The sequence below is a fragment of the Schistocerca cancellata genome, chromosome 3 (genome assembly GCF_023864275.1).
Source record: "Schistocerca cancellata isolate TAMUIC-IGC-003103 chromosome 3, iqSchCanc2.1, whole genome shotgun sequence".
NCBI classification, from domain to species: Eukaryota; Metazoa; Arthropoda; class Insecta; order Orthoptera; family Acrididae; genus Schistocerca; species Schistocerca cancellata.
Window position 1 is genome coordinate 298,660,984 of NC_064628.1, and position 16,160 is coordinate 298,677,143.

The 16,160-nt window shown below is 35.9% G+C and overlaps 1 protein-coding gene across 1 annotated transcript in view; it reads left to right on the forward strand.

The window, feature by feature from the left end:
* LOC126174999 (rho-related BTB domain-containing protein 1) overlaps nucleotides 1-16,160 on the forward strand; it is a 527,665-nt gene that overhangs the window by 419,465 nt on the left and 92,040 nt on the right. Inside the window, exon 6 of the mRNA XM_049921485.1 lies at nucleotides 9,094-9,301. Within this exon, the coding sequence (XP_049777442.1) occupies nucleotides 9,094-9,301 (208 nt within the window). The remainder of the gene's footprint in view (nucleotides 1-9,093; nucleotides 9,302-16,160) is intronic.

Here is a 16,160-nt window from a genome sequence, read left to right on the forward strand (position 1 = left end):
GGTTACTCTCAACCTGGGGTCTTAGTGATCTGCTCTTCTTTTCTAACCTTCCTTGAGCTGTTTCTCTTTCCTCCCTGAGGAAGGAACTAACAGGTCAAAAAGCTAGAACAGTTTTTTTTTTTCTTTTATATGTGTCTATTGGATGTCTTGTAATTTCATCTCCTGAGGGCAAGTACTGTCCACCCATGTCATCTCGTAGTAATTTTATAACTGAGGGGATTGACAAGATTAAAGAGAGATAGATTGGCTACTCAGTACTCTTCTTCAGAAGGTGTAATTTCTAGTACTGCCAACAGAAACATTTAAATTAGAAAACAATAATCCGAGCATTCTTCTTTGGAAAAGAAAGAGGAATTATTTGGGCAGTTTGGTAAAAGTGTGGTGACATGACTTCAGATCCTAGATTGAGAGGGACTCACCCATTGCTGGGGTAAAGAGAGCCAAAGATAAAGGAGAAGCCATCAGAGAGAGTAGTAGGCCTCAAATAATACTTTGGGAAGCACTGTGTCATTTCCAGCCTAAAATAATCAGAAGGATAGGATGAAAAGTAGTGATGAATTAAAGAGGAAGGAGAGTGAGATGTGGAAGTAATAATGCAATTAAAGACTAGGAAGACAGGAGAAAATATCACAGGGCAAAAGGAATCCTTTTAAGTTAGAGAGAATGTGACTGGGGGGAAGGGGAGGCAGGAGAAAGTGAAAATAAAGTAGTGTGTGAGTAAATTATTATTTCTTCCTTGCATAAAAAAGGGGTATCAGTAGTAGAGGGTAGTGGGATGAGAGAAAATGTGAAGGTAGATACAGCCTGGAGATAAGTTTGAACACTACACACTACTCTCCATATGATGAAAGAGGAGTCTGACAGCTGCCAATGCAGTTTCAGGCTTTCAGTTGTGAGCTGCAAAAGGCTGTTGACAATACCACCTGAAAGCCATAGTCACCTACTACTTTGGCAACATAAAGTTCTTGCCATAGAAACATAAACAAAAATATGTTGTGTGATTGATTGTTGTAGGTGTGTGAAGCAGTCATGTCAAGCCCATTTTAACTGCAAGTGAACTTCTCTCACCATAGAGACTATAAGCTTCATCCTACAGGATTTAGTTTAGTGTGGACTCCAAACCACCACAGTATTGTTTGACTTTCTTTGCACTAACAAATCATTTCCAGAGATGAAAGAAGTGATAAATGACAGAAAAATAATTTTAGGATCAACTAGAGATGGAACCACAGACCTTTTTGGGTTTAAAGTCTGGCACTGCTTGCTAAACAATGGGACCACCTCATAAGAGAGTAAATATATTTCACCAATGGGCAACAGCTATGTACAGCAATGTCAAAGAGGCTTCTAATATCAGCAGAGTTCTAACAAATATATTACATATTGGATTTGTTCCTGGGCACAAAACTTGGGTAGAGGGGTCACAAACAAGTCACAGATAACTGAAGGTGACTGAGGGAAGAGGGGAGCATGGAGGTAGAAGTCCTGCACTCACCCATTGGTTGTCAGTTCTTCAGTACACCTGCTGATGACAGTATCATTGCTTGGTGAAATATTGCACTTTTTGGAAACAGGGTATGTGAATAGTCACATGAGGGGATACGTTGGAGATAAGGTTTGAGGATACTAGTACTGGGTGTGAAGATGCAATTGGCCTGTATAGTGTAGTAAGATACTAGATACCATTGATTATAAATTTCGTGTCCATATTTGGATTGGCACATCTTGGAAAATTGTATCTGTTTACAGAGAGTATTTGTATATCTTGCCTGCACATTTTTCGAAGGAATACTTGATAAAAATGCATATTGTAATACAGTACATGAACTGGGACATGAGTAACATCATAAAGAGGTTGGCAATATGTCTCATTCAACAGATAATAACGAGCAAGTAGCTAAAAAATATAATTAAGACAAGTTCAAAGAAGTGCAACATGTAATTATTAGTCTTGTAGGAAAAGATAGATTGCTACTTACCATAAAGAAGACATGTTAAGTTGTAGACAGGCACAATTAAAAGACATTTACACAAAGGTTAGGTTACGTTAGTGTTGTTTAATGTCCCGTCGACAACGAGGGCATTAGAGACGGAGCGCTAGCTCGGGTTAGGGAAGGATGGGGAAGGAAATCGGCCGTGCCCTTTGAAAGGAACCATCCTGGCATTTGCCTGAAACGATTTAGGGAAATCACGGAAAACCTAAATCAGGATGGCTGGAGACAGGATTGAACCATCGTCCTCCCGAATGCGAGTCCAGTGTGCTAACCACTGCGCCACCTCGCTCGGTTTTACACAAAGCTTTTGGCCACAGCCTTCATCAGCAAAAGAGAAGCACACAGGCATCATACGTCATGCTCACGATTCTGGCCTGAGCTGTTGGAGTTGGCAGTCGTGTGTGCGTGAGGTCTGCTTGCTTGTGTCTGTGAATGGCATGTGTTTCTGTTTTGTTGATGAAGGCTGTGGCTGAAACTTTATGTAAATGTCTTTTAATTGTGCCTGTCTGCAACTGAATATGTCTTCTGCATGGTAAGTTGCAATCTGTATTTTCCTTCATTGTTGAAATTTGTACCTGGTGTTTCCATTGTTTAATTATTAGTCTTGGTAATTATTTGTATTTAATATTTACTAAATGAAATTTTTTATCCATAAATATTCTATTTCTAGAAATATTATTAGTAATTTTAGACAGCTGTTGATTAACGTTTTGAGTATTAGATTATCTGTTTTATAAACAAGTATATGTTTATACTAGCCTATAGATTTTGCAGTTTCTCAGTGTAATTTCATGCTGTGAACTATGTTTCTAAGTCAATAATTTAAGATTAAAATGTACTTAGTTTGTTCATTTCTATTCACTCATTTACCCACTATGATCTAGAAGTCCTGTCATGAAGGGGGGACTTCAGGAATTATGATAACTTTTTCCAGTAAACCAAATAAAATGACTTCCCATTCTCACCTAAATTGCTCTTTATTCACTGAAAACAGATACTAGAATCAGATCAAAAGTAGAACAGGTAATTAACCAACATGTATTTTGTCAACAGTGGAAGTAACTTACAGTTAAATTAATTTACTATGTAACAGGTGCATTTTCATAAGAATAAACAAAGAGAAACATTATTTAGTGTATGTGGTCTCATTCATTCAGTCAGTGTTCCATAGATCCATCAAAAAAGGGAGACCTTTAAAGATGTTACTAGACTTTTTAACAGGTAGGTTTGATCAGCATGCAAGTATTATGGAGATACTTCATGAACTCAAATAGGAATTCCTGTAGGATAGATGATGCTCTTTTTGTGAGGCACTATTGCAGGAATTTAGAGAACCAGCATTTGAGACCAACTGAAGAATGATTCTGTTGCCACCAGTGTGCATTTCGCGTAAGAATCACAAAGATAAGATGTGAGAAATTAGTGCCTGTATGGAAGCTTTTAAACAGTCATTTTGCCCTCACTTTACTTGTGAGTAGAATGGAAAAGGAAATGACTAGCAGTGATATGTGGTATCCTGTGCCACATAACATACAGTGGTTTGTGGAGTGTATATGTTGATGTGGAATGAGTCAAGGTGTGGATTAATGAAAGGCAAATGTAAACTGTATTAAGCACAATGTATCATTAAGCAGCTGAATTCCATTCATGCTTATGACAGCTGAATGTAATAAAGAAAATTAGAAAGAAAGTTGGTACTTTGATAAAGCTACTGCCACCCCAGTAATACTATGTAGCTGCTGTTTATCTGATATTGCTAGTCTAATGTTCATTTGATTTCATTGGTATTTTTCAAAGAAAATATTTACATACATATTATGTCCTGGTCATATCACATTGCTACTTGTCATGCAGGTTTACAGTGAACACTCTTCTTGCCATGTAGCTAGCATTACTTTTCAGCCCTTAATCTAAATATACAGATAATTTGTAGAAAGAGTGGCTAGTGAAATGTTTTTAATATTCTTCTGAATTGGTTGTAACTCCCAGTTTATTACTTTAAGCTACATTGAGACTTGCTAAATATTTTCCCATCAAAGTACATAACTCCTCTTTGAACAATATAGAAATTTGACAAGTCTATACAACAAATTATTTTTGTGTCTTGTATTGTGTCTGTAAATCACGGTTCAGCATAAACTGATTTTTGTCATCAGGAGAACCTAAGCATAAAATCTATTATTGCACCATTTGGGCAATAGAATAACATGCACACAGACAGCTGATCTTTCAAGCACTACTGAAAGCTCTTTACAAGCAAAGTATTAACTACTATGAAAATGTGCTCAATCAGAACTGGCTTTAAATTCCTCTAGAAGTGGGACTAGGCCTACCCTTTTGTTTATGGCAACTTTCTACTATCTCTTTAACACTTATCTGCCTAGGTCATAATTGGCAGGTGAAAAGCCATCAGGCAAACGGTGTTCACACTAGAGGCTTTGTCAACCTTTGTGAGCAAACAGTTGTGTGGTAGAACCTTGGTGTTAGTACTGTTGTAGCTGAATAGCACAACACAAATGGCGCCATTTCTCTACAACTAACAGGAAAACATGGACTTAAGCTTGTCATCAATTTATAGTGGCCTTCCTGTTACTAGCAAGTAATATAACCCATGCATCCCTTCCCTCATTCCAAAAAGTGACTGTTGGTGTTTTAGGACCAGTAAAATATAAGAAATGTGTTGCTGGTGGTCTTATGACACCATTAGAAATGCAATATACAATTTGTGCTCAAAAAGTAACAGAAATTTTAATTTTTCTTAAAGGATCCTTATTTATTCATCAACATCAGATTAATGCCCCTCACATACAGTACACATGTTCCAGCACTTGTTTCTGTCTTGGAAGCACTTCTGGAACTCACTTTTCACTATGGTGTTCAGCTCCTTCAGTGAATCTGTTTTTATCTCATAGGTGGTGGCAAAACTATGTCCTTTCATGGTTCTCTTCAGCCATGGGAATGGAAGGGAGTCACAGGGGGCCATGTCCGGCAAATATGGTGGCTGAGTCAACTTAACGATTTTGTTTTTTGCCAAAAAAATCATGGACAGTCATTGAGATGTAAATAGGAGCATTATTATTATGCAATTTCCACGAGTGATTTTGCCACCATTTTGGTTGTTTCCTTCATATTGTTTCATGCAGACAGCACATAACTTCCATGTAATATTCCTTATTGACTGTATGATCATAAAGCAGGAATTCTTGATGCACTGTTGCATTGAAATCAAAGGAAACAGTGAGAAGAACTTCCACATGTGATCAACCTAGTTAATTTTTTTATTTTTATTTTTTTATTTTTTATTTATTTTTTTTATTTTTTTATTTTTTGGTTTTGGCTCTTCATGAAGTTTTCATTGGAATGCTTGGCCCTTGGTTTAGATGTCATACATGTATATTCATGTTTCATCAGCTGTTATAACCTTCTTTAGAAGTTGTGCATCATTGTTGCCTTCACTCAGCAAATCATAAGTGATGTCTATGGTCGAAAATAACAATTTCTGAACAAACTTTGTCGCTACACATTTCATGCCCAAAACATAAAAAAAAAAATTGTTTGGCATGAGCCAAAGGATATGCTGGTATCATCAGCAAACGTTCCATTTTCTTTACTTCTTCCTCATTGTTGTCAGTAACTGATGTGCTAGCGCATCTAGGGTGGCTCTCATCTTCAGTGTCTTCTCAAACCTCTTTAAAATGTTTATATCACTCATAAACTCTTGTCTTACTCATAGTAAATTCACCAAAACCCACAGTCAACATTTCGATGGGGCGCTGCACTTGATTCCATTTTTCATGCAAAATTTGATGCAAATTCTTTGATCCGTCTTTTTTTAAAGTAAAAATTCATTGAGCACTCAAAAACTTGTATAACCTTTTTGACTGTTAACAATAAACTAAATATTCAAAGCAGCTGGAAAAAAATTGGAAATCAGATGTAAAAAGCCTATGAAATTAAAAAAGTCTTGTTCCTTTTTTATCATACCTTGTATTGAAGCACCTGCTCTTCAGCTAATTCCTTTATGCCTTGAGGAGGGCCACTGCAGAATGGTCAAAACTTCGATTATTTTACCTTGTAAGTATTTTATAAGATGTCATGGCAGTACACCTATAAAGATGTTAGTAAGAATGACACCTGCTGCAAAAGCTTCACATTTATTTTTAGAGAATATATATAAAGTAGCTTGAAAAAAATAATAGCTTTGTTATTATTGTTGAAAGAACAGCAGTATGACCAGCATAGACTCTTGCATATAAATGGTATGAAATAATATTAAAATCAGTGTGTAGGTTAAGAATAATATTACACCATAGGTTCCACTGAGACAGCAGTTTCTCATGGCAGCTCACTATCAGAAACTAATAGGTTTAAACAAGTACATTTATTTATTTAAACATTTTGATATTAATGATCTATAAGGGGCGTTCAAAAAGAACTAAGCCAGAGGCATAATTACAGAAAGCAGTATCTGTATGTTAGAAGTATTGACCCTGCCTGTGGAGACACTTGTCCCACTGTGACACAAGGCAGTGAATGGCTGTCTCATAAAATTCCTTGGGCTGTGATGTTAACCAGTTCCACATGTACAGTGGGACGTCATCATCCACATGAGTGCATGAAAGGTTATGCTGACGTTCTTCTTTGACCAAAATGGCCTCCTTCTGATTCACTTCCTGCAGCACAGGACAACAGTGAATGCCCAGCATTACCTGCAAATGACCACCCTTTGCCAAGCGATCAAATCAGAACGACCAGCCAATCTCACCCATGGGGTCATTCTTCTCCATAACAATGCGAAGCCTCATATGGCCAACACAGTCGTGGCACTCCTGCAGAAATTCAAATGGGAGGTTCTCGGTCACCCTCCACACAGTCCGGACCTCTCTCCCTGTGATTTCACAATTTTTGGTCCCCTTAAAAAGGCTCTGAGGGGCAAATGATTTACCTCAGACAACAACATCCAGCTGTACATGCAGAACTGGTTATGAGACAGCCATTCACCACCTCGTATGACAGTGGGACAAGTGTCTCAACAGCCAGGGTTGATACTTCTAACAACTGGTACTGCTTTCTATGATTATGCCTCCAGCTCATTTCTTTTTTGAACCCCCTTATACAATGACTATTTTTCAAACTTCACATTGTTTCTCAGTATTATGCTGTGCATAGATTATCATTAACCAGAGTGATTTTTATTTATTAAAGATCCATATAATCATGTAAATAAAGTGTATGGAAGAATAGTATATGTAATAAAAATAAAATAAATATTGATATACAATTTTGCAAGATAGAAATATAGTGCACAGCTATTTATGAATTTTCTTTCAGTTCAAATACATGTATCTATATTAAGCAGATGAAATGTTCTACTCTTGCTCTTTTTGTAATGGTAGTGAACAGAAGAAACATAATTGCAAATGAAATGTAATATAATACCAAAACAGTCACTGTAATATCTGTGTTGAACTGATCAGCACTACGCTAAAATAATAGTGTATTTATATGTTTCAATGGATTGTGTTCATAATAAACTTCATGATGTGATACATATTAGTTTCAAAATGCACTTGGTTCATAAACATTGGTTCCTGAGTGTGTCATAAAGAAATGCATTACAAACATTTCACTGCCTCCTGCAGATACAGTCAATTCATCTTTTCTGACGGGCATGTTTCCATAATGTTTAAAAATGACAAAGGTGGTCCCTATTCATGAGAAAGGAGACACATCAAATACAGGAAACTATAGACCAATTGCCTTGTTATCAAGATCCATACAATCATAGAAAAAGTTATGTATAATAGGTTAAAGAAATTTTTAGAGAAAAACAAAATTCTCACTGATATTCAGCTTGGATTTAGGAAAAATAAATCAATAACTAGTGCCATCTATGATTTTATACACAATGCTCTGCAAACAATGGACAAAAAACAGAAGTGCCACTGGCACTGCCACTGACATTGGCAGACTTAAGTAAAGCCTTTGACATGCTGGAGCACAAGTTCCAGTGTTGGGCCGATCCTCTTTCTCTTTTACATAAACAATGTAGACCTAAACTCCAAGTCACAAACAGATGCAGAAACATCCCAAGTCAGCTACATGCAGCTGTAAATAAAACTATAGCATATTTAAACAGATGGTTTGAAGGAAATAAACTACTGATAAACACACACACAAAAACAAAAAAACAAAAATTCTAAACTTTTGTGTAAAAGGTGGTGCATGCAACTCCCGTGTGACAATAAACTCCAACAAAATTTCATATTCTTTGAAAACAAAGTTTTTAGGCATATGGCTTCAAAATAACTCCATGTGGCATACACATATAAACAAAATGAATGGAACACTAAATAAAATATGTTATAGTCTATTGTTTCTCTCTGTTAAAGCAATTTTAGGCACTGTTGAAATGCGTATTTTGCTCAATTCCATAGCACCCTACTGTAAGGAATTATATTCTGGTGTAATTCACCACCTAGTTAACTCATTTTCCTAACCCAGAAAACAGCTGTAAGAGCAGAGCAACATGCTTGACAAACAGACTCTTGCAAACCCCTCTTTCAAAAGTCATGAATCCTCCCACTTCCCTGCATGTACATACTAGAAATCTATATGTATGTTAGAAAGAATTTAAAAGACATAAATAAATATTTTAATATCCATGAGCATGATACAAGATAAAAGGATAAGCTTCATGTCCAGTCAGTAAGGACATCACTGTACAAAAACTTCCACAATAAACAGTGGTATACAAATTTACAACAGTCTGCCACACAAGGTAAAAATCATATCATCATTCACACTCTTTTGTAAAATGCTAAGGGCATTCTTATTCGATCATTGCTTCTATTCATTAGCAGAATTTTAAGAATATTTGAGATACTGTACAATATATTTTAAACAAGACAATACAGCTACCGCAAGTAGTGCAGGCTCTTCTGTGGATAAAGCTAAAATTTATGTATTTACTGAAATAATACTGTATTTTATTGTTCTGTTTCGTGTTTGTTCTGTGTCCCACAATCTGGAAAGATTTTTTGGATGAATGAATGAATAAATGAATAAATAAAAATCTGATTATATGCCTTGCTTTCAGGCCAACTAGAAAAAGTGATCTGGTGATGCCTGACCAGGCCCGCACAATTGCTAAAGAACTGGGTATACCCTACTATGAGACCAGTGTTCTCACTTATTATGGTGTGAATGAAGTGTTTGAAAATGCAATTCGTGCTGCTCTTATTGCTCGGAGACAGCAGAGATTTTGGATGACTAATCTGAAGAAAGTTCAGCGTCCTTTGCTACAGGTAATTAGCCTAGGTGGTACTTAAAAATTTTAACTGAACTTGTGCCAACAACAGTTACATAGCAAACTGAAATAATAAAGTAATTAAAATTCAAAATTAATACTTTTTTTTAATAAATCACTGAAAAAATATAGATTCATTTAGTTTTATACAGTCTCACGCCAATAAGGCCTTTCGTAACAGAGTCATACAATTCTTATTTTTGATGTCGGCCATTGCTGAAAATTCTGTCAGCACAAGTACTTCATTATAAGCTATAGAAATCTGGCTATGAACTAACTCCAGTTTCTGGTATCTGTCAGATAAGTACAATTTAAACCGCATATTAGCAGTGCCACGGACTCAATAACAGTATAGTTTTTCAAGCAAAATTTCATAATCAATAACATCAGATGCCTTAGATAAGTCTAAAAACAATCCACAGTTTATTTCATTGTGATCAATGGAATTTAGAACAAGTTTTAGAAAATTATGTATAGCAGTTTCAGTTGATCTATTTTTTCTAAAATCATTTTGTTCATTGGCAAATATTCCACATTTGTTCAAAAAAAGCAGAGAGTCTTTCATACATTATTCTTTCAAAACTTTTTCAGAAGCATGACAACTTTGATAAGGGTCTGTAGTTTTTTACATCATAAGGGTCACTGTTTTTATATACTGTTTTTATTATTGACAGCTTAAGTTCTCTAGGGAAAGTACCAGGGCTGAAAGAAACATTAATTATATCAACAAGCTGAGGAACAATATATTTGCTGTATTGAATTACTTTGTCAGGAATGTCATCTGTACCACAGGAAAACTTATTTTTTATTTTGCTGATTGTATTATCTGCCTCTTGTACTGTTACAGGATAGTTTTAGGATTTAGAGAGACGTTATGATTAGCCTTTATGTGGCTTTGATTTTTTATAAGATTTTGTACTAAACTTGTATAGTGGCTATTGAATATAGTCACAATTTGTAAAGGATCATTTATAGTTTTGCCTTAATTTTTAAGAACAATGTTGGTGTTTTTTGCTTTCATTCTGTCTGAGTTTGTATTTATCACATTCCAAACGGACTTCATTTTTTTGCTACCATTGTTTCTGTTGATGTATGACTCGTTGCTTAATTTTTTTGCTGCTGTAATGATTTTTGCATACACTTTTCTGTAACAGTTTACATACTGTTTCAGAGCAGGATTTTGCCTAGCTGATTTACTTAACTTTCTACATTGCTCTAAAGATTTTCTTATCCTCTGTGTTAGTGTTAGTTCTGATTTTTACTTTAATTTTCTTCAGAGGGAATGCAGTTTCATGTTATGTTTATAACAAGCTAAAAAAGACTCAAACTTCATATCTGCATTGTCATATTTATCCAAATCCTAGTTTGAATATTTTAATAATGAATTAAAAATCCTAATGTTGTCCTCATTTATACCTCTTCTGTACAAGTAGTTCTCTCTTTTCATGGAATTTGTGCTGAGTAATTTATTTAAACTAAATTTTATTGCTTCATGATCTGAGAATCCAGTGCCAATCACTTCTACACTATGATCAAATGTTTGCAAGTCAAAAAAATATTTGATCAATTGTAGTTTTAGTGGTCTTTCCAAGTCTAGTATATTCATGGACAGTGGGTGATAAATTATGTGATTGTAGCATATTATTCAGTTTAGACACATTTTGACAGGTTATGTTAAAATTTACATTGAAATATTTCCTTTAGAATTCCTTAATTCACTGAATGGTCTTTCTACACTGTCCAAGAAGGCCATAAAGTTGCCTGATGGGGATCAGTATATGCAAACAATGATTATTTTGGGTACTTTAAGTTTTCAAACACAATATACCAAACATTTTTTCAATGTTATTTATGTTACTGAACTTAATTTCTTTGTATTCAATTCCTTGCTTAACATATATGCATGTTTGTCCACCTATAAAAGTCTCTCTACTGATGCTACTAATTATTTCAAATCCTGTTATTCTAGCAGTACATGCTTGATTTTCCTTTAACCGGTGTCCACTCAAACATAAAACTGAAATATCCTTTAGCTGATCAAGTAAAAGTACTTCTAATTCAGTAATTTTACTAGTTACACCCCGAACATTGTGGTAGAAAATCACTAGTGATTTATTGTCCTTGGGAACTGTCACACTGCTCACCTCAGTGTTAGGTTGCTGCTTGTCTTCAATAAAAAAAAATCCTTGTTGTAACCTGGTGCTGACACTCTTCTTTTGCTTGGCAAGCGGGTGGTTTTTACTGCAAGTGGTTTAGTTGACACTCTTGTTGTTGATGTCATTGGTGTAAGATGTCTTGTTGCTTCTGAAGATGATTGCTGTACAGTGGAGCATGCTGTTGACTGGGAAGAAGGATGTGGGAGAATAATGGGGTCATTCCCCTTGCATCTGCCTAATTAATTTAAGATGTTTCGGATTTTATGACATAGTAGCATCTTGCCCTTAATATTTAGATGTAGGCCATGTTGTGTAAACTGCTTTCTCTCAAGGAACTCTACAATAAGAAATGTGAGTTGCGGAATGCTTTGCAAATCTTTTCAAACTGTCTATTGGACTTGATAATTTCATCATTCATAATAGAAGTGATTGCAAGGTTGTGTCTATGAGGAACCCTCATGACAGTTACAAGTGTTCTCCTAGTGGAGTTCAACATTGTTGTGGCGTAGCAAGACAGCCACGCCACTCGGAGGTAGCCGAAGGGCACGCGTACACACACGCCGGCTGGCGTGAGTTCTGAAACAGGATACTTAATTAATGCTATAAGAAAAATATGCAGTTCCTCGGATACTTAACTTTATTGCATCCTTGTGGTACATCGCTATTGACGATACAAATGAGACTATCTCCAGATACGGTTAATTACAATCACTGTAAGGCTAATGACGCCTTGCTAGGTTGTAGTCATGGACTTAGCTGAAGGCTATTCTAACTATCTGCTCGGCTAATGAGAGTAAGGCTTCGTCAGTGTAGTCGCTAGCAAAGTCATCGTACAACTGGGGCGAGTGCTAGTCCGTCTTTCTAGACCTGCCATGTGGTGGCGCTAGGTCTGCAAGTACTGACAGTGGCGACACGCGGGTCCGACATGTACTAATGGACCGCGGCCGATTTAAGCTACCACCTAGCAAGTGTGGTGTCTGGCAGTGACACCACAAACATTTATTTCAAATTGTTAGTGGCTTTGAATAGTTCATTTTTATATACATCATTAGTGCCCCCAATAATTATTGTACATTGTAATGAACTGGAGATATTTTCAGCATTTATGTTTCTTGTGATTTCATCCAAAGGTGCCCCAGGTTTTACAATGGAAGTAGCATTTACGCGAAAATCATCATATAAGATTCCAGCAAGGCCATGTCCATGGCTATCAGAGTACAACACTATTTTAAATCTGGAAATTGAAATTCATGTTTATCTGCACATGTTTGTAAAGTTTGCTGTACATGGAGGTACTTCTATCTTCTGTACACTCTGTGTATTGAACATTGTGTTTTTAAGTACATGAATGTATGTAGGCCTACTGTGTTCTGTAAGTACTGCACATTTCCCTGCACTCATTTCTGCTCATTTCTGTGACCATTAACTGCTGAATAACGCATGTTTTCACACTTTTTGCGATACACTAACTTCATTGATCTGACATGTTCACAACTGCTGTCATTAGTATTACTGTCTGAATTGTTACGAAGGCTTTACATCATTGCCTGACTCTTTTCTGCTTGAAGAGATGTGTTTCTGCAATGCACTTGCTTCATTGACCTAACATGTCATGACTGTTGTTGTTAGTAATACCGTCTAAATTGCTACAAAGGCTTTGCATCATTTTTTTAAGCATTTTAGAACACTGTTCACACATTTCCACATCAGACTGTAGAGAAGTCAATACACTTTCCGTTTGTCCACTGGCGAACATTTCAGTTGTGGACTGACGACAGTTAAATGTAAACACACCACACTCACAATGTAAATAATTTTAAGTTAATATCATCAGAACACTCTGTATGGTACCATTTTTGTAATGTAGAACAAATTTGTATTCCGTTATGAACTATTTATACACACTTCAGTACTGGACGCCTTGTTCTTGAGAATGTGTAAATGTTGAGAAAATCACAGATTACAGCTCCCTTAATCATTATTATATTACAATTTTAGACCTATAAAGTTCTCATTTTTCCTGTAGACTAGAGATTCTGAATGCAATCAGATTATACTTCAGACAGGTGCTCTGCATCTACTAATGTTAAATTTTGTCCTGAGCAGTAGCAGTAAATAAATTGTCTTCATTCAGACTATGCCAAAAATAATAAAATATTATATCTTGAATGAATGAAAGAACAGCTTGAGAGCAGTGAACATAACCTTGTTATGTGTGAGCAACTTTGGGAAAGCTTTACTAGGAAACTGTTGGCAGAAGCAAGCCATTTACATGATTAGATGAAGTGGAAGTATTTGTTGTTTGTATATAATTTAAGTTATTAATTTTTCAAAATACACCCCTCCTGAATTTTCACAGTGGTAGCAAAATTGTTACAGGTGTTCCAGTATTGTCAGAATCCTTTGTCAGAAACTATCTTCAGCTACCACCTCACATTTTCCACCACTGTCTTAGGCTTTTGAAAATGTTGTCCATTAACTTTCATTTTCAATTTTGAGAGGGTGTAGTAATTGGTTGATGCAACGTAGAACAATGATGTAGGTGTGTCAGTGTAATAACGTTATTGCTTATGGGGTGATTTGTAAGTAGTAGTGACTAGAATATAGTGGTTTTTCATTCTCAAAAATGCATTTACTTTCTGTTCAAAACATGATACAGAATTCTCTGAACAAGATCAAATGATCATTGACTTAACATCTAATGTTTGTTATCATTAGTTATCTTTCTGATTCACGTGGCTTGACATGTATAATCAGTACTTTTTTTGGTCATGAAGAGAACTGGTGGGGACACCTGGATCATCTTCAGTGCTGGTGTTTCCTTCATGAACCATTTATACCATTCAAACACTTGCAGTTTCTTCAATTTGCTTGTTTATATAAACAATTACAGTGTGTCTGCTTGGATTCCTGCCGCAACACTTACTTTTGGATCAAGTGGATGTTTGTTTACTACAGGGGTCTCAAAACTACGGCTCGCAGGCCGAAACTGGCCTGCGAGGGCCGGCAAACCGCTCTGTGTAAGTTAGCCGGACATCCCCGGTATCCGGCCTGCAAAATATTTGAGGTGGTGCCTATACTGCCAACAATTGAGTTTCAAGGCCTATCGCGACCAATACACCGCGACATTGTCGGAGCTCTATCTTCACAAAGCGGAAGGTCATGGTTAAACTTGTGGCTATCCACAATAAACAGACAGACCATTCTCTGTGTGATAGTGAAAAAAAAAAAAGAACGGTTAACAGACTAGTTTGGCGGAAACATTTTAAGTAAAAAAATTCTTTGCATTTTATTCTACTCACAAGTCTGGTGCAAGTCTTTCAAATGAACGCCACTTCGGCAACTAGCCTTAGTAATCAATCATTATGGAAGATGCTTCTTAAGCGAGGTTCCACTTTCTTTTGATTACGTTGTAAAATACACGTAGCAAGTAAATCGTAAAAATATTTTTATTTAAAGTCAATTTAAAGAAAATACAATACCTAGTGTACATAATGATATTGGATATTTTAGTTGTAACTGATGTATAAAAATAACTGTAATTAATGTATATATTAAAAACTCACAGTGTTAGAGTATTCACATAAAGAAATTTAACATCTTAGTGATAATTAGTGACTTTTATGTAGCTGTAACTTTCCTTTCATAATTACCTCCAGTTGTGGATCAAGTTTCCTGGTAGAGATAATCATCAGCGACTTCAAATGCTCGTCACTTAATTTTGATCTGTAAATACTTTTTGCATGTTTCATTTTGGAGAAAGTTTTTTCACACAGATAAGTAGTGCCAAAAGCGGAAAAAAAGCCAGGGGCAAATTTATGTAAATTTGGAAACTGTGTGGATGGAAGACACTTATAAAATTCCAGTAATGTTGACTTTGAATGTTTTTCTTTAAAAAAGTCGCTACATTGCAAATCAATAATTTCAAATTGAAGTTCTGCGGGTAACGCTTCTATATCGACATCAAAGGGATTTTGAAATATCTTTATATCGTTTGAATTTGCATCCGTATCTGAAAAACGTGATTCAAAATTAATTTTTAAGGCACCCAAAGCTTCAATTTCGAAAGTTACAGGAAACGGAATCTCAGTTTGCTGACTGAATGTTTGGCATGTATTCAAATGCGTGAAGCACACTTTGTTCAACTGAGATAGAAACAGAGCAACCTTTCGTCGAAAGGACTTAACATGCATGTATAAATCAGGCAGAAGCTGGTTTTCACCTTGCAATTTTAAATTAAGTTCATTCATATGTTTAGTTAAGTCTGTATAAAATGCTAGCTTCCATAACCACTCACCGTAAGTGGCCCTTATGACTTCGTGGAGGAGTCAATGTGGCCCGTGGACTAAAAAGTTTGGAGACCCCTGGTTTACTATTCGGATGACAACATTTCAAAATTAGATTACACACAAACACTGTCTCTACAATGGTAGGATTCCCCTACACTTGTTTCATCTTTTCTTCTAATGCCGCCAGTGCACGAAATACAATATTTTCATTTATGGACTTTTGGCTACAACCTTTACATTGATTTCACAAACTTTTTGACTGTGTAACCTCATCTTGAAAGTGATGTTTTGTAGTGGACAAGCCTGATTTAAGGGTTCCAAGATTTACTAAATTGATTTCAGGTGAGCATGTGGATAGCTCCATCAAATCTTGCGTGATTATTTTCTGCACCTTAGTTGAACTGACACAGTA